The sequence below is a fragment of the Phalacrocorax carbo genome, chromosome 1 (genome assembly GCF_963921805.1).
Source record: "Phalacrocorax carbo chromosome 1, bPhaCar2.1, whole genome shotgun sequence".
In the NCBI taxonomy this organism is placed as follows: domain Eukaryota; kingdom Metazoa; phylum Chordata; class Aves; order Suliformes; family Phalacrocoracidae; genus Phalacrocorax; species Phalacrocorax carbo.
Genome location: NC_087513.1, coordinates 32824090 through 32847616, shown reverse-complemented (window position 1 = coordinate 32847616; position 23527 = coordinate 32824090). Strand labels below are relative to the sequence as shown.

Sequence of the window (23527 nt, the reverse complement as noted above, 5' to 3'; positions counted from 1 at the left end):
GACAGCATACAACACAGTAATATATATATGAATCATTCAATCAACCAATAATAGCAGGTAGGAGAAAGCCAGAAAGACCCACTTGCTCTTATGGCAAATTGAAAAACTAATTCATAAGAACTAGTCTATGGAGTTCTTGAAATCTCTATATGCTGTAAATATCATGCACAGTGAAATGACTCATCCTTTAAAGGCAAATGCTCAATTTAAATCAAAGAACTCTTAGCTTTTTTTTTCTTAAAGATAAGCAATAATTTATTTCTCTTTCATTTTCACAATTATCACATACTGCCCAGCTACATGACCAATGCCACTACATAACACAGGAGAATTGCCCACCTACACTTTACTTGGACAAATACAATTGCAATTTACAGATTAAACGTACTGTACAATGTGTAGTTGGAAAAATGTCATTCTTATCTATACGATGGGATGTGGCATATGATTTATAAACAGATGCAATCTAAGATGTAAAACTTTAAAACTTGTTAAGCCAAGGATACAGTATAAAGCGTTTTGTTTTGGTATTGTATTGTTACTAAAGTAGAAAAAAGAAAACTAGAGAAATAAATCCAGATCTTAACTTACAGGATATGTATTAGGTTAAGAAATTAATTGGCTTCTCCACTTTTTTTGTTTTGCTTTTCTTTTTCTTTTTTTTTTTTCTACAAATGAATAGTATGAATATATTGCAGGATAAAGAAAGACTGCCAGATAAAGAAGGTACCATTATATGAAAAACAAATGAAAAATCACCAAGTAATTTTGCTTACAAAAAAGGTCAAACTATAAACAGTCACAAAATATATAAAAATGCCACATTGAACGAGGCAATCGTACTCTACCTAAACTGGTAGTATACTCTCTGAAAGAAGTTGCGTTCATACAGTAGTAACTGATAAAAAGGCATTGTGCACTCTTGTGCCATCTGGAGATTTAGCACCGTGTGTCATCAGTTCTTGGATTGTCATCCAGTTGTCCAAGATTTTCTTGTTTCTCTTTTTCATCATCTTTTTGTGACTCAGTTCAATAATGTTAATTTCCTTTTTGCCCTCGCTGCCACTCTGTGGACTTTCCTTAAGACACTCCAGCCTGCTCCTCATCATGAACTCCCGCCGCCTCCTCTGCTCCTTAGCTCGCACCAAATGCTGCTTCCGCTCTTCTTTGCTCCAGTAGCGACCCATCTTCATCTCACTCATCGTATCATCATCTGTTGTCATCCCACTGCGCTCCTCTTTAATTTTTAAGGCACGTTCCTTCAGGATTCTGTCTCGAACTGGTCTCTTTGTGATGTACCTCGTCCCGTCACTCCTTATTTTCACTTTCCATTCCATCTTAGGCTCTGCACACTTCTGCGAGTCTTTGCACATGCTCACCAGGCTCAGCTGGCTTTGGGCGTACTCCACAGCAGACTTCTGCTGGATCAGTTGCATATAACTTTGATAATGCTTTGCATGAGCAGGTATATTCCCATACCTGTAAGAAGAGCTGTGATATGGAGAAAGGTAGGGAATGTGCTCGCTGCTCTGCTTTTCCTGGTCTGTGAATTTGCTGCTTTCTGATGCCAGCACTGCTTCCTCAGCAGCACTGTTTTGCTCAGTGGGTTTGGTTTTGGGTGAGGTTGTCTCCCTGTTGCTTTGTCCTGAGGATGACTGACTAGCCACGATCGTGCTCCTCAGGTTTTTCCTGTTGGTTATGCTGATCATCCTCTGGAGAGAGTTATCAGGGGATCGCTCCACAGTCAGTGGAGTGCTCCTGCAACTTTCAGCCGTGTTGTAGGCGCTGGAGCTGTCCTTGTCGGACTTCTCAGGGTGCTCCATGATGTCATCCAGTTTGCCTCTTTGTACATCTATGCTGGTGTTATAATTCCTGAACCCTTCGTCATGTAAAGCCCAAATGTCTCCATACTGATCCCTCACCTTTTGGAGCCGGTGAGCTTGCATAATATTCTGACATTCGAGTTCAATGTTCCTCAGTTCCTCATTGAGTAGCTGCAGCTCATGCTCCACTCCGTCTTGCTCTCTTCTGTTGCACTCTATTGTGCTGCTCGAGTAATACAGGTCGTACTCCCCGTGGTTTCTAATCTTGCACTTCAGTTCCAACAGCTGCCGAAACCTTTCACATTCCTCCTCTGGGTTTCCTGTGAAGTCAGACTCAATGTATTCCCCAGACACAAAGCTTTCATTGCACTGGAGCTCCACACTTCCTAACGTATCCTGGCTGTGGCCCAGCTCCCGCTTGCTCTGCAGGGTAGCGCTGTTCTGCTCCTCAGGTGCATTTTCTTGCTCCGAGCTCTCATCATTACGCAGACTTTCATCTGTAGGTCCCACCCCACTGTCCTTCTCGTGATTGTTGGATGATGAGGTTGCAGTGTCTGTAGTGCCATCCTCCTCTTCGTGTTTCTTTGGCTAAAAAAATGAGCAGACCAAAATAGTTATCAAATACAGACCATACTACATGAGAATATTCTTCAGCTCTGTTTTGCTTAAACAGCTGGGATCGGATTTAAGCCGAATTAAAACAGATCACTAAACAGCAGTCCTACTGCTCATGGCTTTTAAACATTTCTGAGAGTCATGCTGCGGTGGCCATACCGAGTGAAGCAGATGAGTTACAGCACTAGTGACATATCTTTTAAAGTCCGGAAAGAAATATTTCTGTCTCTAGCTAAGCCATCTCTTTGCAGTGCTTAAAGATAATGATCACCAGATGGTGCACTGTTTTCGATTCTGGATTATGGCCAGAGATTGGTGGAGCTGAAATCTTCCTAAACTTGGGAAAAAGCTTCAGTACTGGTATCACTTCAATAAAACAGAGCAAGCAACCAATCAAACAATGACTAGTACAATATAAGAGGGTGCAAAAAGACTACTTTCATCAGTAGGGCTTTTTTTTTTTAACCAGTGAACTCCTTGTTTGCTCCATGGAGATGGCCAGGGTTGAAGCTTACTGAGGGCTAGCCTGTTCCATTATACCCTCCATGGCCCTCTGTCACACTTCTTGTTTTCAGTAGTCTTTTTCCAAAAGATTGTTCATTTTGAATTCTAGGACTTTGCTCAAGTAGACCTCTCTCTGTTGCATCCCTGGAGACCATTTTTGTTCCCTAGTTAGAGTTTATGTTCCTTAGAAATAAAAACAGCCTTTTACCATTAAGCGTAGAACAACACTAAGTGCTTGCCATGGGCATAATGTCAAGCTTTTAGGGTGTTGTTTTTTAATTCACACTCCACTCATTGTACCTAACCTATTTATATTCTCAACCTATTTATATTCACAAAGAATGTGAGATAATACCTCTCTGAAGAGACAGATGCTTTCTATTTTTCAAAATGGATAAGCAAAGAATTCACCCCTATTCCTCTTACAGAGCAATTATGCAGAGTGCAATCTATATGGCCTGTCCACCAAATATCTAAGTGTACATAGTACCAACCAAATGCCATTTCCCTTTTAGGAGGTATAATTGCATAATTATGTATAATGGTAGTAATAACCAAGGGAGAAAAAAGGTACAGTGCACCCAGTGAAAGGAAACAAACTCAAAGAGGCCACTGTCATAATTCCCTTTTTCTCTATTTTGACATACAGTAAACAGGATGAAAATGTGTCTCCTATCTCATTCTTTCTCCTCTCTTTATGTGCACCTCATGATCAAACATCCTTCAGCTGGTTTCCTTTCCTCAATTGTTAGGAAAAAATAATGGTCTAGTCTCAGAAAAACAAAAATAACCTCCACCCCCTGAATGCAATGTAATAGTGGAATAAAGTAAATACTGAAAGAAACCCAACACCAGGAGAATTCAGTGTCTGTGACGGACTAGTTAAAAATGTCTGAAGAGATGTTTTAGCAATTTGTTGTCAGACAAGACTTTCAAAATCATAGCATACCTTTTACACTCATCTGTTTGCACATACAACATGCAGCTGATAACAAAATGCATGATAAATGTGTAATTGTTGTAGGGTCAGAATTTTCTACAAACTAGAGTTTGAAACTACAAGGGACAAAGGCAGACTTCCATGAAAAGTCTGCAAGTTAAAAATTCAATGGTAGATATTTTCCTGATCTGAGATCCTCTCAGATCCTTCTACTTATCTGCTTAAAAAACAAGGGTATCTTGTTGTCACAGGAAGAAGCAATGTGAAGGGCAGTACCAATAACACTCTGAATAACTATTTCAGAATGTTTCTATAATTATCATTTATCTATTCTTTCTTTCCTCAGCTTATTTATAGCTGTGAAGGTACATAAACTATATTGGAGGATTCTTTATTAAGGTTCTTGTTATATTGTTCCAAAGTTGCTGCAACACTTTAGTTCCATTTTCAGGAGTAGCTGGATGAGTGGTGCAAATGCAATATCTTCCCACATAAACTGTTTTTTAAAAGTTCCAAAATGTCATGTTTTACACAGAGCATAAGACCAATGTCTAGAGAATTCTTCATGAAAACCAAGAGTAACCAGAAAGAAGAGCACCCCAGCCAGCCAAGTGGGCAGGGCATTCACCAGGAACACTGGAGATTTAGGTTTAATTTTCTGTTTTTCTAGTTTACCTCCTCCAGGTGAGTGCTGCTACAGAAGCTGTTCTGGTACCTTCTCTCACCTGCTTTGATGCTGCTCCAGCTTCTAGTGACCTTATCTGCCCCCAAACCTTTCAGCAGAGACATGACTCCAGTCTGGGTCACCTACACTGCACTCTGGCCACTGCACTGTGTAACCCATGCTTCTCACTGCTCTGGAAAATAGTTAATTACTGACATGAGGCAGAACAGCTCCCCCAGACACTGGGAGGGCTGTGCTGCACAACAGCCGGCAATTTGGGTTCCTGTCGCAAACGCAGGGCTCCATCCACACTAGCAAACGAGGAAGGCCAGGAACTACTCGCTGACCCTGAGGGTGAGTGATGTAGCACAACTTGCATCCATATGACTAAATTCATCTCATCCCCTAAAGAGAGCTTATCCATACTGTGTTGGCACACTTATACAGCTTACAGGAGCTGCGCTCCATGATGCTTCCTCTGATGTCTCCAGTATGGTGCCACACCATCAAAGCATATATTTGAGCACTTCTGAAAAATCCCTTAATGTATCTATTTGTATAGGCATTGAAAGAGACTTTACAGTTCAGGCCCACACAATCAACACTTTCAGAATTAGTGACTCTTGTTTTCCACACCACTTTTATCAACAATTTAAACTTTACTCCTTCAATTTCCACTTGATTTAGACTGAGTGAATATAATACACTGCCATCTACTCAAGTTACACTATCCATAATTAACACACAACAGATATAAACAAAGCAAACCCCATCTTTCCAGTCTAACAGAAATCAGATGGGTGGGATTGATTTAATCAAATGTAAGTGTCTATAGTACAGGCACCTGAATGTATAGTCACTTTGGGTTCCCCTCCCTGCCAGGAAGAAACAAGTGCCTGTACAATCAGATTCTTCTCAATCTAAAGCAGACATCTATATCACGTTAAATCTTTCCCCAGTATATGTATACTTGCAGCTAGTTTAATTAAAAAAATGGGAAGTAATACAGATATTTATTGTACTGTGTGTTTTTGAGATATATTTTTTAAAAAATCCACTGTGACTCAAGTAAGGTAGCCCCTGGCATTTCTGTCCTGGACTTGTCATGCTTGCCAGAGCCCCTAAACATGTGCAGACTGAGCAGTCTTTTACAATATGAGATCATTCTAATTTTATTTTGAAAGGTAGCAAGCCTAATTCCAGGTTAAGCCCCTTCTGAAAAACAAGAGATAGTCTCCAATTGTCAGTGTGTTGCTTTTGTCAGTGTTATCTATTATCTATTCCAAACAAAGTGTTTATTTTCAAAAGTATGTTGTCAATCTCTTTTACAATTACTTTTGTTTGAAATACCAAAGGGCTCCTTAGGCCTCATCTTTGCAGTGAGAACTCAGATAATGAGAAGGCAAACCTGGCGGTGCGTACAATCAAGCAATAAATGAACCTCAAAAGATTCTGCATTTCAGCTCCAGCAAGCATTCATGCCTATAAAATGGCTAATCTTGCAGGAATTCAGGCGCTGTTGTATTCTCATTTTACAGCTTATGATGTATATTGGGACTAAAAACCCAGGCTGCTACTAAAGTTTGAAGGCAGTGAGATTCAGTCAAAGGTTTTAGTAAACGTTGCTGCTGAGCTCTCCAGTCAGTCTCTGACAGTGAAAGAGAGACTGAGCACACTGAGAGGAAACTCCAGGCTAACCACAAAGTACTCCAGCCATGTGGGAAGACTGGGATTGATTTCAGTGGTGCACTGAAAGGGAAAATGCTCTTCTGCAAACAGTGCTGTTCTTTTAAAGCAGGCCTCTCTCAAAAAAGAATTTCCCCCAGACATTTTCACTGCATTTCAGCTTTGAATGAACTCAAATGAATTTTTTTATCTAATTCTTTCTCTTCTTAATAGGTTTTGATATATTCCATGATTATTGACAAGAATTTATGCATGGCAAATGTATGGTATTCTTCTGAAAGTTATCTCTGCTTCACAATGAACAGTGATGTTGTAAAGGGGAAGGAATACAATGAGCTATAAAAAATGGAGAGTTACATCTTTCCTCAAGGTTTATTGGACTATTCTATATGGAGAAGATACAATTCTTGATTAAATTCTACAGAGTGACTCAAAAACATACAGAAAAGACATGCTACCTACTTAATTCTTCTGTTATGAACTGTACCAGATTTTTCTATGACACTTCATACTAAATGTTAAAATGGCATTTTGTAAACAGACTCGTATTTGGAAGGCTATTCTGCTATGGTGTGTATTCATTCCTGCATCTTGCAAGATTCATGATAACCAGAGGACTGTTTTGGTTCACAAAAATCAAGGCTGGTGTTAGAATGAAATCTCCATGGCCAACTGAGGAGCTTGAAGATACTCAGCTTGGCCACTGGCAGCTGCAATGAGAGCAGTTTCATTGCTCCAATGGATTATGTGATTCACCTCAGGAACTGCTAGGTTTCCCAGCCTAACAAGGAGTAAAGAACCAGTCTTCCGACTTGCCGAGTCACTACATAGAGTCTAGAGAGACAGCAGCTGTCACAAATTACTGATGCCCCATTACACACCAAGCTGCATTTGGTTGATTCAATTACTCATCAGAAGGGCGAAGAAATGTCTGGCTGTCCTAGAATTACTTCAAGCAACCCAATGTCAGACACCGACAGAGCACAAGTGACCAGAATTTTTTCAAGTATAGCTCTCTTCTACATTAATATAAATTCTCAATAGAGAAATGAAAAAACCCCAAACTATCCTTAGTATAAGATCCCAGTGATCCCAATGGGGAGTAAGGAATCTCAATGGCTTCTGCGAAATCACTTCACAGAACACCACTGTTCAATAATTAACGCTACCTGCAACCCAAATTCAGTGAAAAAGCCAAAGCTTGGCAAGAACTTGGGAGTGGAAGGTCACAACTGTGAAATGATTTGAGAGGTCCCAGCACATTGTGTGCAGGGCTAGTAGGGGTTTGTAGATAAACCTGCTGAAGAATTTCCTCCAGAAGTTGGGGTTTGGGTGAAAATGCTACTGTGCAAAGGAAATTGCTTTGTGAAGAAAGTGTTCTTTCCGACAGGAAATCTTTTGCTATCTGGGATAAAATTTGTGGGTAAAAAAATAAACAAGATGCCAAATATCAGTTCAAAGTAGCTAGCAGTGCAGTAGTTAGCACATTTAACCTGGGAAACTGAGGCCTGGATCACTGCCTAGAAAAGAGGGTCATAAATAAAAGGCCACTATAAATCCTGTTGCAAAGCTACCTTCACCTCTGACCCTGAAGTTATTCTGCTTTGTGTAAACAAATGAATGCTTGTCAGATCAAGGATTTGTAATCTGATCTATCATATTCCAGATAATTGACTTAATTATTCTGTCAGTGTCTCTGTCCCAACTAATATTTAACTTACGTAGAGTGAATAGCTTTAACAGGAGCTATCATGTAGTCCAGCATCAAGGCTGGAGGGGAGGTGAGGAGGCTAGATGCACATTCACACCCTCATTGTGGACCAGGTGATGAGGTATTTGAAGCCAGGTCTCCCATTAGCCAAATAAGCTCCCTGGTTTCCAGGAGAAGGAAGGTTCTCTCAGTCTTTGTCTCTCTCATCACTTCAAAGAAAAATTCCTCAGGCTCTGCTTTCCAGCAATTGAGCACAGGGAAAAAATTCAAGTCACAAATTTCTGTGGGTGAAGAAACAGTTTCTCCCCAGCTGCACATACAGAGAAGCCAGGAGATGAAGTTGAATTTTATTTCCTTGCCTCCGCACAGGTGTGCATGCTGACAGATCATCTGATTCAGGTGTGGATAAGGTCACTTATGCCTTCCACAATAAAGTACAACTGAGAAGACTTGTCCCTTGATGAAACTGTATGGCTGGGGGTTGGCATCCATCTTTGCCATAGTCACCCTGCTTACAGCACATACGGGCAGGTTACAGTCAGGATAGCAGCAAGCTGAGACTATGCTAACAATCTGCTTATTTGTCTCCATTAACAAAACAAATGCCGAGCTGTGCGCTGTCGGTATAAGAAAAATACACTTGTATTACCAAAACACCTGTTGTTTATTTTAAACACCTCTTCCATCTTGTTTTGCAAGCTCTCTGGTGCAAGGGCTTACATGCGTACAACAAGGGGGATATCTATCTCAACTTGGTGCTCTAGGTGCCACACTGACACAACTCATTAAAAAAAATTGACGTAAAATCTAACAATATAACCCCCAAACACTTCAAGATTAAAGAAGGAAAGCAATATTATTCTGAGAGTTCAGATAAAATGATAAATCTGTACTTATCACAGCCTCCTAAATTGTTTGCTAACTTGTGATACTGGGCCCAAGCATCTGTTGTTCTCCTTTTCCTTACCTACAGTGTGCTGGAGTTCACAGCATTTTAGAAACAGAATGCTATCAAAGCCTTTGACTCTATTTTGCAGCACACCATTTCATTCTCTATTAATATAAAAGTATACCTAGCAAAATTTCAAATGATATGTTTAGTAGCTGTCCTACCTGCTCCACCTCGTTGGCTGTGTACTGCATTGCTTCATTATGCTGCTCTTCCAACATTTCCAAGTTTAACTCTTCTAAGAATTCATTCCTTTCATCATCCAGCCACCCTTCTTCCAGCTGCAAAGAATACGTTAGTACATTATATTATGTTAGCAAGGACACATGCTAAAACAGCGTAAACCCAAATGGCAATGCTTGACTATTTCTTTTTATCCTAATGATTCTCTTCAGAAAGCCAGGCAATAGGAGTTCGCGTCTCAAAAAGAGAAGAAGAAAAAGAAGGATAAAAAAAAATGGGACTCTCATCCCTTTTATCCTTTCTTGAAACAGTATGACTGATTTCCTCTCATAATGAAGGAGACTGCACAGCACAGACATTATTTCCTTTCAAAAGGTATGAAAGGCGCAGCGCATAATCCTGAAGCTGTCATGTTCATTACCACCGAGAGCCCCTGCGCTGAAAGAGCGGCAACATTACTAATAGGGCCAGGAGGCAACTGGGCTCCTTCCTCTAACAACCTCCGTCCCTGCACTGTGCCCTGCTGCCGCCACCTCAATAGAAACCTTATGTTGCGTTTCTGTCACCATTTTCCCATTGATCTTCCAGGTAAACTAACAAACAGAAGAGGGTGACAGAAAGATGCCGTGATGTGAAGGGAGGTTATTTTTGTTCTCGCAGTGTGCCTGGAAGCAAGGCTTATCTGTTTGCTTGTTTTTTTCCCCAAGTGTAAAATAATACTTTGACATTTGGTGAAGACAGTGTTGCAAAAGGACAGGAGGAGATGCTATGTTTTCTGTCAAGCGAGTATATCCCCTCCCCGCACCCACTTTGCACCCTTCACATCTTTCTAAACTGATAAAACAGGCGCCCCTGGCTGAAAATGCTATTCTTCCCATGTTGTTCATTGTGCACGTGGCACACATCCATTTGTATCTGTAATCCCTTGCCAGATGGCACACTGAGCAGAAGAAGAAAATACTGGTCAGTGATGCTCCTGGTGGCGGAACCACAGCAGAAGGAAACACTTAATGTTTTGTCACTGGTGAAGGAACCAGGAGAAGAAGGTGACAAACAGATGCTGTAAGTCTCAGCACTAGACAATTGCAAGAGCACCAACTATTCATGTCCCGAGACAGCAAGAACAATGTAACACCGGCCAATGCCTACAGCAGAAGTACCACCACGGCATCAAAGCCAGGAGAGCTCTGGCCACCGATGCCAGACAGAAAAGTTCCACCAAACCAGCAAGTACTAGTTCAAAGCTACACAAGGAGTGGTTGATGCTGTTTGGTACTTCTAGCTGAATACTGGCAGGAAACCACTGTTTGCTTCACAAACTCTGATGTGGTTTTGCCCATGCCAATGACCTCTTTCCTCTCATGAAAAACATAAGCTTTTCACCATTTTCCTTGGCAAAGCCAGCCTCTAACAACTTGGGATTAGAAGGAGGTTTTTTTCCTTGAGGACATGTAATTTTTATGTTTGTCCTTAATGAGACTTTCACACCATCCTCTGAAACATTTGGTACTGGCCACTAGTTTTGTTTACTTGTCTTGCTTGCTTTTTATTTTTTCCCCAAGGAAAACATGAACACAGACTTCCTCTACCATAAAAGATGGAGTTTAATTTCCCTCATTTGAGGAAATTTCAGAGATTAACAAATCTGGAGGACAAAAGATTAATCTCACTTGGGCAAATCTGCTGCGTTGATTGTGGCAGACTCAGTACCTAACTAATGGGAATGCTTATGTTATGTTACAGCTTTTAGAATAACAATAATATATGGCTTAGTATACACGTGCACTACATACACTGTGTGCACATACACACATGTGAATGCACACACCTGTGCCATTTGTTTACATATGGAACAGGCTGTGTGCTCCTCCAGCACTCTGTCTCAAAACTTAATTATTCATTGGTATTCACCGTACAAATAAATAGTCAGAGAAGGTTTTCTTCCCTGTTACCAAATGCATGTGCTCAGCAGTCACCCTTCAAGTTTGCAATGTTGCCATTACCATTTTCTATCTAGACATAAAAGCCAGCTTAACCCTCCTGTCTTTTACCAGAGTCAAAGCAACACAACCAGCAGAAATCAGTTTGTGGACAGCCTGATTTCTGACATACTATGGCTTTGTCTTCAGTTTTGTATGAATATGTTCTTAAAGCACATAAATTAAACAAAAAAAACCCCAACACCAAAGCCCCAAATCAAAACACACTTTTGAAAGGAGCATCTATATGGGAAGCTATATGGGTACAGCTAAGCAATTCCTTTTCTCATAGTGATGTAACTTTTTCATGTTGACCAGCCTAAACAAATACAGACAATGAACTTTCCCTGGGCATCTGTTTTATAAGTGGGTGTGTTTCTGTTCCCTGGTGAAAACCAAAATCTTAGTGGAAAATAGTAAGCATAATATTGAAACAACTCTTTCAAAACTCCTGCAACTTTCAGCGAGGGCTACAATTTTGCGATATAAACTGATGCATGGCCTTTTTTTTCTGTACTATGTCACCAGCTTTATGGGAATTGTTTAGATTCCTGAAAAACAAAGGAAATGAATACTGAAATTTTGAATCTTTTATAACTACCTTATTCAAGTAGAGACTCCAAGTGGCACTGAATTACACTTACTCAATTTAATTTATACAGAGTATGCAGCTAGTGAGACTGAGGATATCAGATCAATAGCATGAGAGACAAATGGCAACATAACCAACTCTGAATTGTTGGCAGATGGAGAGAACAGTGACAATATAATGTCTTTTTGCTTTGCAATGGCCTATAAACAGAATATAAAGGGAAGTACAAAGAGTTCTCTTCTTCCACTCTACCTCTCCTTCAGTCTGATGATCAACCTAACATCTGCCCCCTGCAATGATATAAAATATTTTGGCATGGCAAGATTCTTGGCATTGATATAATTTTAAAACCATAGAAGTGCTTCTAAAAGCTTGAAAATGCACCTTCCAGGATACAATTTGTAATGTAAAAACAGGTTTTTGTGACGAGGGTGCTTTGAAAACAATTAGATCCAGGTTTGGTGAATGGCGTTGTAGTGAAAGTCCCATAACTGGTACATAAATGAAGAGTTTAATAATGCCTGCTTATAAGTGCATAGGATAAAAAGAGCCATCACTAAACACCAGCTACAGCTTTGTGTAAGTTGATATAAATGACTGAGGTTAAGTATGGGAAATTTATCCCCAGAACAAATAAGAATCGTCTAAAAGGTAATACATAGTTTTCAAGTTCTACATCATATTTTATTAATATCATATTAGTGCTGTCAGCTTTATTTGTATACCTGCTTACTCTGTCTGCTGGAAGGGAATTGCTTAGTTTTGGGAGAACAAGCCCTAGTAATATCATGTTATTTCTTTGCTGGTGAAACAGAGGGAAAGCTCTGCAATTATCTGTTTCCTCCTTTTGTCAGGAACTTTGGCATTCCTATTTCTCAGCAGTTCATTACTTACAGTGACAGTCAATGTACAGTATAACCTGGGTTCTGGCTCAGTGCATCTGTTTAGCCTAACCTGCATCTCCGGTCTTGCGACCAGCAACACGATTTTCTTGCATTCTTCACTGGAGAGCAATGCCACTGCCTCTTCCCGATTCTGGACATCTTGGCCATTTATCTAGAAAACAAATGAAAGTGGCACATTAGTTTCTATTTCCACAAAGCAACACACAATAAAGGGCAGATATCAGCTCATTTGTGCTGAATGTATGGACAATGAAACTCGCGCAACGGGCTCATCTTCAGCCCCTCAGTGGTAAGTGCCTTCACTCAATTATGCGCTTACTGTAAGAGCTGTATCGATCGTTGAAGGATGGCGGACATCAGAGGAAGCAGTTATGTTCATAAATGTCCAACTTGCGCCCTGGTAACATACATCTAGCAACACAATTAACCAGCCCCTGACAGGTGACGTTCATCTTTCTCCGTTCAGAGTAATGGAAGTGTCACTCTGAGATAATAGTGCTGGTGGAAGCAAGACTGGTAATGCTACAGCTGAAATCAGTCACACTGTATGCTGGTAGAGAGCCAATTAGAGAGCTACAGTATTATCTCTCACCAGGCAATACTTACAGGCCACTGCTTATTGCTGCTCCATTTAATCATTTTATATTTGTGTGGACAGCTTAGTATCCAGAACCACACAAAACATATGTATCCCCCTTACAAGGGGATAATAAAAATAAAAGTGGTTCTCCAATGAGAACATGCTTTTCTCGCTACCTTTCTCCTATTCTGTCAGCTCATTAAAACAGCCATGTCCAAGACTACACAGTAACAAACACATTTTGCATTGTCCAAAGCCCTTTACTGAGGGAATCAAATAGAAATCTGATTTTCCATATGCTTTTGGTTTGTCCAATTCACAGCACAGGAAGTGGATTATTCTTATTGTGGCCACAAAAAAACCTGACCCCAAAACCCCAAACAAATACTTGGTCTATTTGAAAACGGGTGAAAACAAAACTGGAAGACAGAAGGACCTGAATATTTGGGGGAAATAAAATCTTATAAGGGTTTTATTTCTAAGTAGCAGGAACTTCTGGCTGAAAAGTAAAGTTGCATTTCTGCACGTATGTTTGGCCTGAAAGTCCTGACTCAAAACCACAGCTTTAATTTAGATTAAAGAAAACCTTGGTGTACCCTGTTCACCTAACTGGCAATGAGAGAAATGTCTGAGACCCTTCAAAGCTTACATGAAGGGATAGCTGTGGTCTGTGGGAGACCAGGCAACCATTTGGTAATGCAGAGCTGCCCTAACCTGAAAAGCAGAGAGGCAGAGATGCAGCCTCAGAGGCCCAGGAGGATATCTCTGGCTTGTACAAAACACCCCCAGCAGCGGTGGCTACTCCGGCGATTCCTATCAGCCAAGCAACTGTCCCTCTCTGACCCTGGAGGCGGTGGCCCTGCTGGCCCCTCTCAGCCTGGAGGTGCCCACTCCACACCAGCTGCACCATCATGAGGGACAAGCAGGACTTCAATCTGCCCCATGGCATCTCACCCCCATGGACAGCACTCGTCTGGAGGTTCACAGATAAACATAGCAGAAGTTTATGGAAGTCTCACTAGGACTGTCCTTATAAAACCTTTCCCCTGACTTTGTAACATTTGACATTAAATACTCAGGCTGTTCTCAGATGCTTAAGACAACTGTGATGGTGACAGGACAGGTGTGAGGTTTGTGAGGATGAAAAGGGGATCATTTCAGTTTGAAAAACATGAGGAAACTTGCTGTAATTTCATGAGAAATACACAAAACAGGGTGTCCCCCCATAGCTTTAACCAATGCCATCCATCACCCACAGAAAATGCACCCACACCCAAGATTCTGGCTCTCTCCCAGCCTCAGTGAAATCGCCCCATAATGGCACTGTCACCTTCTATTTCTCTGAGTTATCTCATCAATAAGAGTAGATAGAGGCTCAATGTGTTTTCAGATATGAAAGTAAACCCCACATAACTCTCTGGGTGTTAACTTTAATGATCAAACTCATAGCTATATATCAGCAGTGACATTAAAGTAATGCTCCAGTTTACAAAAGGACGGCAGAATTACCTATGCTTTTCTTTTGCCCCAGGAGTCTTTACTCACAATTGAAACAAATTCCATTAGGAACCGGAGAATGTTTGCCTGAACTGCTGTTGGCTTTCCATGCAGAAATTTTAGAAAGCAAGGAAAGGAGCAGAAAATGGACCTCCCCTCAATGTTCTTACTCTGAAACGCATAGAGTAGGAATGAAAGTTGTTTCTAATTGGTTGAATAAATCTTTTTTTTTTTTCTGATTTTTGAAAGTTAAAAATACCATTAGAACCTGCTTGTTTTCTTTAGTAGGTGTTTCATAGAAAGGCACAGGAGACAGTGCACTGACTTTTCAGCTCTCAGCTGCACCCCATGATGTGGTCCCATCACCCTCCACCCCAGGTCCCACTGAGGGGCTCACTGGCCTTGCACCACAGCGTCCATGTCTTCTGGAGGAGAACACTGTCCTATGAATGTTTTAACATTCCCAACCACACAGAGAATAAACCAGCAGCCCTTGACATTAAAATGTAACTTATTATTTCCTCTCCAAAAGATGGGCCACTTTGGTAAGCCAGCTTGTAGACGTTGTTGTGTTAGCTAGACTCCCAAAGCTGATACCAGGGTAAGAAATACAGCAACAGGATTCATCAAATACAGTTTCTGCAGAAATGAGAAGACTGGAGGGAAGGAACAGTCTGATTTTGTAACAACCTGAAAGCACACATGCCTAAAATAATGAAGGGTAATTACGGAACTGGTTACAGAGAGATCAGTTGTCACACCAGGAACTACTTCTGTGGCTTCAGTGAAAAAAGGACAAAATACAAGGGAAACAGACTGGGAACCAGAACTAAAATGCTACAGTACAGCAAAGACTTTCCAGTCTACTGATTTTTGGTAGCTGTTTTGTGTTCTTTTCACTAGTGCAAAAACCATACTATTCCCTGCCAGCTGAAAACGGAAACTCACTGCCATTCTAGCTACTCCCCTCTCTGTACAGGTACACTGCCCGCCCTCCAGAGCCAGCAGCCAGCCACCCACAGGGCTATGCTGAATCACACAAACCTATCTTCAGGGCAGCTCCTTAAATGAGCGGATCAATAGAAACAAAGCGGGGGCAGAAAAAAGCCAAGATGGTGAATTAGAAAAGAACTCAGAAAAGCAATGTTTCATTGCTGGGGAAAGAAAATATTAACAAAAGCATAACGAATCCCCCCCTCAAGTACATTCACGATCATCCTTCACTAATAGCACATCTCTTGTATGGAAACTCTTACCATCCATGCTCAGCACGAGTCAGTTTTACCCAAATTTATGCAATTGTTGAATGATCAGCAAGCCTTAGACACTCATATTTATGTCTGCAGGATTCCTGTTTAGAATGTGACACTGAGATGAACATAGGGGAAATGAGATTTGCTAATAAATATGGCAAAATAAAAGACATGGGACATAAGGGCATGAGCCAGAACGAGTTTGTCATTCTCATTTTTCAGTACACGCGCTCTAGCTCCCAGCTATTGTGTTAAAAAACAGACAGACATGGATTTTCTCATCGATCACAGTAACAAAGAGAACTACCTTCCCTCATTAACAATCCACAGAGAAGAGGGCACTGTGCGTTTGTCTGAAGAAAGAGTTTAAGGAAGAGTCTATTGTCACATACTTGCAAAATGCGATCTCCTTCACGGATCCGGCCATCTCTGGCAGCAATGCTGTTTGGATCAACCTGCACAGAACAATATCCAGTAACTGAACATGGAAAGATTTTTACTGGAAACAATAACAGCTGCACAATGTGAAAAAGTGCATTTTTACTCTGTACAGAGGCAACCTAAACTTTCCTTTACAGTCATATGAACTCAACAGTTCTCTAAATAATTGTATAAGCTTGTTTCAGACAAAAGCCTGAAGACAGAAAGGGTTGGAAACATATGATTTTTGGATTAATACTTTCCTATGGCACCATCAGGCATTAACCTTCAGCTGTCAGAGCACTAGGAATTAATGACAGAGCCCCTCTGCTCTGTAAGTTCATTATGGACTCAGGCGGTTCTGCAGCAGTTGACACCTCTATAGAAATGGACCTTGTCTTTGGGAAAGAAGCAGGTGTATTTCTCTTGCATGGAAACATTTACTATTAAATTATTGTGTGAGTTACCCATCTGTTACTTCCTCTGGAATTTTGCAGCTTGGAGGAAACAGCAAAAAACCCCAAAGGTTCTATACAAAAGGATTGTATAGGTCAGTCACAAGTACTGCATATTGTTCCTCTCTGAGTCAGTTAATTTTTAGTTTAACCTAAATAGATGTTTAGGACTCCATCAACAGTTTATCAAAGTCACTATAGCTCATCCCTGAGCAATGACCTACTGTTCATCGCAGGGCAATTTGATCTATCACCTTTCACTTGATGGTTATCTTAAATCATTTATTTTGCCTCGTCATGCCATAAACTATTTTTTCAAACCAAACATTCAAGTTGAGCATTTGGTTTGCAGGTTACATCCTCTACAGCTGTTAGATATTATTTTGTTCTTGTGCATTGCCATAGACTGATTCTGAAGTGTGTAATCAAGTATGAAAGACAATATCATTACATTCACTTAAAAAGGTCTGAGAAATTTCTACCATGTAGGAAACCCAGCACATTTCGGGTATAATCCTGGAGTGCATTACGTAGTGTACGTTACTGTATTCCTGCACTTCCTTTGTCCTCACAAGGTCAAACAGACTTTAACAGCAGTGCTTATACATCTGGTGGAAGACTTATTCCTGGGTAGTTTTATGTTAATTCCTCATTCTTTCTCCAGGACTGTGCTTTTCACCTTTGATTGCTGGCCTGTGAATGAGCAATCTTGTCTTCATCCCCGTTCACTGATACATAGGAGAATTCTCTCTACTGATCCTCTCTGTCCATGAGCTTCACTCAGAATTTAGAAACAGAGAATCACAGAATATGTCAAATTGGAAGAGACCCATAAGGATCATCAAATCCAACTCCCTGGTCCTCGCAGGACTACCTAAAACTAAACCATATGACTAAGAGCATCATCCAGACCACTTCTCTGAGAAGCCTGTTCCAGTGATTGACCACTGTCTCAGAGAAGAACCTTTCCTAATGTCCAAATTTGGTTCAACATGTCACAAAAGTGACAAATTGGGAATGCAGTTCATGCAGGACAATCATCAGTGAGCTTGGACTCACCGGTGAGCTTGGACTCACCAGAGTTCTGCTTTATCCAGAACAACAAACCTCTCTGAAATGGCTGGAGACTCAAAGGGAGCTAGTGTGTCTGGAAGCATTGTGGACTGATGCTGTAAAACACTAACAGTCTTGTGACATGTGCTGGATGCCATGTCTTCCTGGTGAAGCCAATGAAAAACTGAGGGTTCATCCCATCTCAGTATCCAGTATTCTATTTTTCATATGGCGAAAAGAAAATTATTAGTCTTTCTGACATACAGCTTTCTCCCACGCTACTCTTCCCCACCCACTGTCTGTGCATACCACAACTGTAACAAAACCACAAAAAATAAAATAATGATTATCCACTGTTATGATTATCAAGGCTATGGCAGGGGGAGAATACAAGTAGTGTGTGGAAAAGGTGCTTTTCTCCTTAAAAACTCTGCCTGATTTCCCACATAAGGGCAGATTTCTTTAAAAATTCAGACCATGCTCAGACTGCTTCATACTTCCCTAACTATGATGTTGTAGTTAAAAGTATTCAGATTAAAGAATATCACTAGTAATAATTACACTGCTGGGGCAACATAATTTAAACTGTTCATCTAAATGAATTGGAAATGACACGTGCTGGCTGATGGCTGACACTTCTGCACTCTGGTGTCAGAGCACTTGCTCTTAAATTCAGGTGGAGTTCAGCCCTCCACCATGAGCATCTCCCGCATTCCTGCCACTGCCATGTCCTTACCTCACTGACATAGATCCCTGTGTCTTCCTCGTCATCAGTTCTGTAACAGACAGTCAGCCCCAGCTTCTCCTGGCTGCTAATGCGGCACAGCTCCACCTCCTACAAGAAAACACACAGGCTCATATGGTGGCTTTTGCCAAGGATGGAAAAAATTGTGTAGCACAAGGGAGCACCAAACCATTGATATACTCATACTGTAGGACACACTCATATGCATACTGTATGACCTACTCATACTGCCCAGTCTTGAGACACAATATTTTGTGAGCATCTTTAAGGGGGAAAATATTCTGTGACTTAAGAAGGAAATCCTAGTACATTGCAGGTTCAAGCTATAAAGAAATAGTAAGACATGCTGAACTTTGAGAAATATGGCTGTGCATTGATTTTGCAGTTCTTTTGCTTTTGGATAATAGAAGCTGACTTGTGGTATATTACATAGTTATTTTAGTCCTATCACACCAACTATTGATTTATAGGATATAAGACAGACTGGCTACACATCAATCTAGCCATCACGCAAGTGCCACTCCCTTCTAACAGCAATCCAAGCCATAAAGCAAAAACACAGCCTTCCATTAATAGCAAAATTCCTTCCCTGACCAGTTCAGTACTATAGCTTCATTGCAGAAGCTGTTAGATAACAGAAGGATGCTTCAAAGAATCTCCTGTGGAGCCGAACAGCCGTGGCATCCTCCTCAATTGTGAGATGATGCAGAAAACATATTTTTAGTGCCAGATGTCCCAGCAGTGGCATCTCGTGAACAGTGCAAGTTTTAGGGCAGATGGCACAGTGATAACTACTACATACACCCATCTGAGTTAAGCATCTTTAGGGTTTCATGAGGGAATCATTCACAAAAGTGCAAAGCTGCACTTGGTTTGAACACTGTGAAACAAATAATTGTAATAAAGCACAATGAATCCAATAACACAGAATATTAGCTTGGTTGCAAATGGGAAACTTTAGTTGATATATGTATTTAAAGGGAGTCTGCAGGTGACATTTGGAGCTTAACAGCTTCTGCTTCTCATGGCTGTGCAAAAAAAGAAGAGACAAAAGAGACATGTTTCAGTTCTCAGTTGGTGATACAGAGCTTGTTCCTCCCCACTCCCAGAGACATTGTGCAGATTAATCTGTAAACAGGCACAGGGCACACAGCAGTGAGGACTCACTACTGAGTCTGATTGAGTTGTGGGGACCAGGTGTTGAAATACCACAACTTACAGAAAACCCAGCAGTTCATACACATCGGTTAGCCAATGAACCCCATGCCATTTTCATTTCAGCTGAACCTGTTTCACAAAGCACACTACTATGGCTCGCCCCCTCACCAATGTACACATTTACACAGGCTCAGTACCTGCGTAAATCCTATAAACTTCTCCCTGGATTTTGGACATTCAATGTCTTAATGAAAACTAAGAAAATGTAGAAAATACCATTAAATCTGTAGTATTCTTTAGTTTTTCTTAAATATGGCAGGAGTTTTAAACAGGATGGTAAGAAGTGGAATTAGTCACCAGTACATGTTGTACATCGGGTTTGAAAGAAGAAACACGGGACTGTGTTTTATTAGGGAAGAGAACTGCAGTGACCTGATTTTGGCATTGGGAGTGAAAGTATGTGTACTGAAGGGAGGCCTGTTCAAAACCCATAATAATTGATGCCTCCAGAGGGAAACAACACTTGACTAGAACTGTAATATTAGGGAGAAATTACAGTAACAAAATGGCTTCAATTACAGCAACAAGGTATACTTTTAAGGAATAAAGAAGCTTGCAGTCCCTTAGAGGCCTATAAGGAAGCCTAAATACACCATAAAGGACTGAGACTGGGACCTTTAAATCAAGGCAAATGAGGAGCTGTGCACCAGCTGAAATCCATTGACTTTCATTGTCCTGCCGACACTACCTCCCATCTCCCCACACTGAGGCTGGACAGAGGCCCCAAGGACTGCTCTGAACATAATTTCTTTGGCTGGGAATGACCTTGAAGTCCTTGTGGATGATTTGTCTCAAAATGTTAGTACAAAGCTGTACAAATGTTTCAGGCTGCAAACAAACTGAATCCTTTCAGTGTGCTGGCTCAATAAGCAGAATAATTTAACCATTTAGGGCATGAAAGAGCAAAGGAAAATGAGGATGACCCTAGAGGCTCCATCCTGGGAGTCCAAGAGGTTTGCTAAAACTGTCTCTGGGAACCAGCTGGTGACAAATATCAGTGACTAATACCCTCTGTCTGGGATGTATCAGCCTTGGCTGTGCACTGTGCTTGAGTTGCTACAGTTTTCGTTTCTCCTCCCAGTAACAGACCTTAGAGCAGAGATCTGTGCTCAGTACTCTTTCCTAAGTGACTATACCGGGTGTAGTCTGATGACTGCACAGTCTGATGACTATGCGTGGCTGTGGCCACTTAGAAGCTGTAGATACCTATGACTGAGATACTAGTACTTAGTGCTAAAAGCCCAATAAACATTGCACGTTTTTCAGTCTAGACTCAAGTATAATCTCAAGTAATACCTCATTCAGTGTAAGGGAGAAGTTAGATAAGTCTCTTGCTTTGCATTGGAAGTCATGCCAGATAACTGCCTTTTTCCCACTGCACATCTGCATTACTAACCTCACAGCATCTTCTTTTTTACAGCAAATGCTATGCATCCTGGTCACATTCAAACAAATCAGGGTTGACAAAACACCTTTGGAAAATTTAAAAACACTTTGCATAAAATATTAAATCATCTCTCAGAGCGAAAGCCCACAGGTCTGATCTTTAGCTGTATATAACAAGCTCATCTGAAGCCACTTCAAAAGAAGAGCAGAAGCTGAGACACTAGAGAACCTGCACCATCATGGTCAGAAGTATTTGACGTTGCCTTTTGCAACAGATGCTTTTTAGAGGTTTTTTTCCCAACTGGTCTTTAACAGAAGAAACAATAAGTTTGGCAGCAGTAATGAATTTGTAAGAATGTAATTTCCTTCTCTGAAATCCCTTTAGATACATACACACACACACACATACAGTTGCTTCCTCTTTGGGTGTGGGGGGTGTGTGTATGTAGGGACTGAACCGACAGTCTTCAAAATTCAGCATTTTAAAAATCTGTGAGAAACAATCTTTGGGGATTCACGAAGTGTACTGACAGACAGATGGTGGAAGGAGAAGGACTGAGAAGAGAGCTTGGGAGATGACAGCCTCCCCCTCTTTTGGGTGCTCTGGGGGCAGCCACCTCTCACATGAACAGTATTCTGCTGCCAAGTGGCAGAAATGAATGCCAAATTGCTAAATCTTTGACTTGCTCCTTTTCGCTGTGTGGGCAGAACAATAATTCAGAGCACTGCCACAATGAAGACAATACTTTAAAGCATTTTGTCATAAATTATTTGGCTAAAAGATAGACGTGGAAATCAGAATAATGACTATCCTGTCTTGAAAGGTTGATGCAAATTTCCAAGGTAGCTCATTTCTTCAGACATAAAAAAGACAGAAAAGAGGTGGAGGTCATGCTCTTGAAGGACTGAAAACCAGTTATATTGGTCATCCTCTAAAGTGATGGAGCAGTGGCTGTAGCCTTTGGCTTCCGTTTGCTTCAATGATAGAAAACCAGTTTACAGGCTGTCAGCCTCAGGAGACATAAGACCAAACAAGGAGCTGTCATCTCTCTGGGGAAGGAAGGCTAGGTTAATACTGTCATTTTTCTCAAGTGGCAGAGAAGTAGATTATAATGTCATCAACCAGGCTGTTGGCTTTCTAGAATAGCTGAGAAGAGGTTAAGGGCTATTAAAGAAGACCTTGTAAAAGTTTGCATCAGTTTGCAGCTATGGTGGATCTTTCTACTAAAAGCTAGATTACAAAGAGTAAAGCTGATAGTCTTGTTAGAATACAGACCATGAACCCTTCAGTGACTGTTCTGAAACACTCTTTTTTTGGGCAAAAAGAGCCCCAAACTCTACACATTTTCCCTCCACACACTGGAAGACAGATTACAGCCTGAGATGGAAGTTGGTAACTTCTGCACCCAGAAGATGTTGACAAGAGTTATTCATCCAATGACCCTGTGCTGCAATAACTGCACACATGGAAAACTTTGCCTCATTTTTGTTTGCTGACCACTCTGCCAGTGGTGTCTACTAAGCCATGCACACCTTTGAATCTTTTCCCCACTTTCTGTCAGGATTAGCTACTCCCTATTCAACATTGTTCAACCCATTTATAGTGTGGCTGAGTTCTGCTCCTGCCTCATCACTTCCTGTCAGCCTCTCTCGCCTCCATTCAAACCATCCCATCCTGGCACCCCTCTCCACAAACACAATTCTTCTGTCCTCACCTTCAAAGCCCTTCTCAGTCCACTCTTTCCCAAAGACACACTTCACCCTCATTCACAGACAGCAGCCTCACTCACCCTTTTCTCCCATTTACCCCCAAGCATTTCCATTCTCAGTAAGTGCCCAAGTCCACACAGCCCCTGCATCACCTTCTTTTACTCTCACCTTATAACCCATCCTGTTATCTCACCTATAGAAATCTGTAAAGAAATTACTGCGTGGTAAGCAGGAAGTCCCATCTACTGAAGTGACCGCTCCACTCTGTGCTTCAACCATGCATACAGATGGGCACTACCAAAATAACCTATTATTACTGCCAGTTTGTTCTCCTTCCTCTCTGTCACCCTCCGATCCTTCGTTTGTCTTGCCTTCTCACACCTCTGTGTGATGAGAAGAAATTTTTGTACTGGTGAGAAATAAGGCAAACAAGAAATTAGATCTCAATACAAATTAGTTGTGATGAATAGCTACCCTCTTCCCAAGGGAGGAGACACTCAAAGCCCACCCAAGAACTTCCAGCATTGGGAGGCAACTCGATAGCTTTGAAACTCCGAATAAACTTGAGATCTGACGTGTCCCTTGCCCAGGAACTGCCAAGGAGTAAGCAGGTTCAGGGAGTCTCTGACGCTCTCTGTGATAATAATATTTTTGTTGAA

At 41.1% G+C, this 23527-nt stretch overlaps 1 protein-coding gene across 2 annotated transcripts in view; it reads right to left on the bottom strand.

Annotated features, from left to right (window-relative positions):
- Positions 1-233: 233 nt before the first annotated feature.
- Positions 234-23527, bottom strand: part of PDZRN4 (PDZ domain containing ring finger 4) — a 251941-nt gene continuing 228647 nt past the window's right edge. For both annotated transcript variants that reach the window (XM_064447945.1, XM_064447948.1), the window contains 5 exons: positions 18546-18644; positions 16274-16336; positions 12601-12702; positions 9057-9173; positions 234-2411 (listed from right to left, as the gene is read on the bottom strand). In XM_064447945.1, coding sequence (XP_064304015.1) covers positions 885-2411; positions 9057-9173; positions 12601-12702; positions 16274-16336; positions 18546-18644 — 1908 coding nt within the window. In that variant the 3' untranslated portion in view covers positions 234-884. The remainder of the gene's footprint in view (positions 2412-9056; positions 9174-12600; positions 12703-16273; positions 16337-18545; positions 18645-23527) is intronic.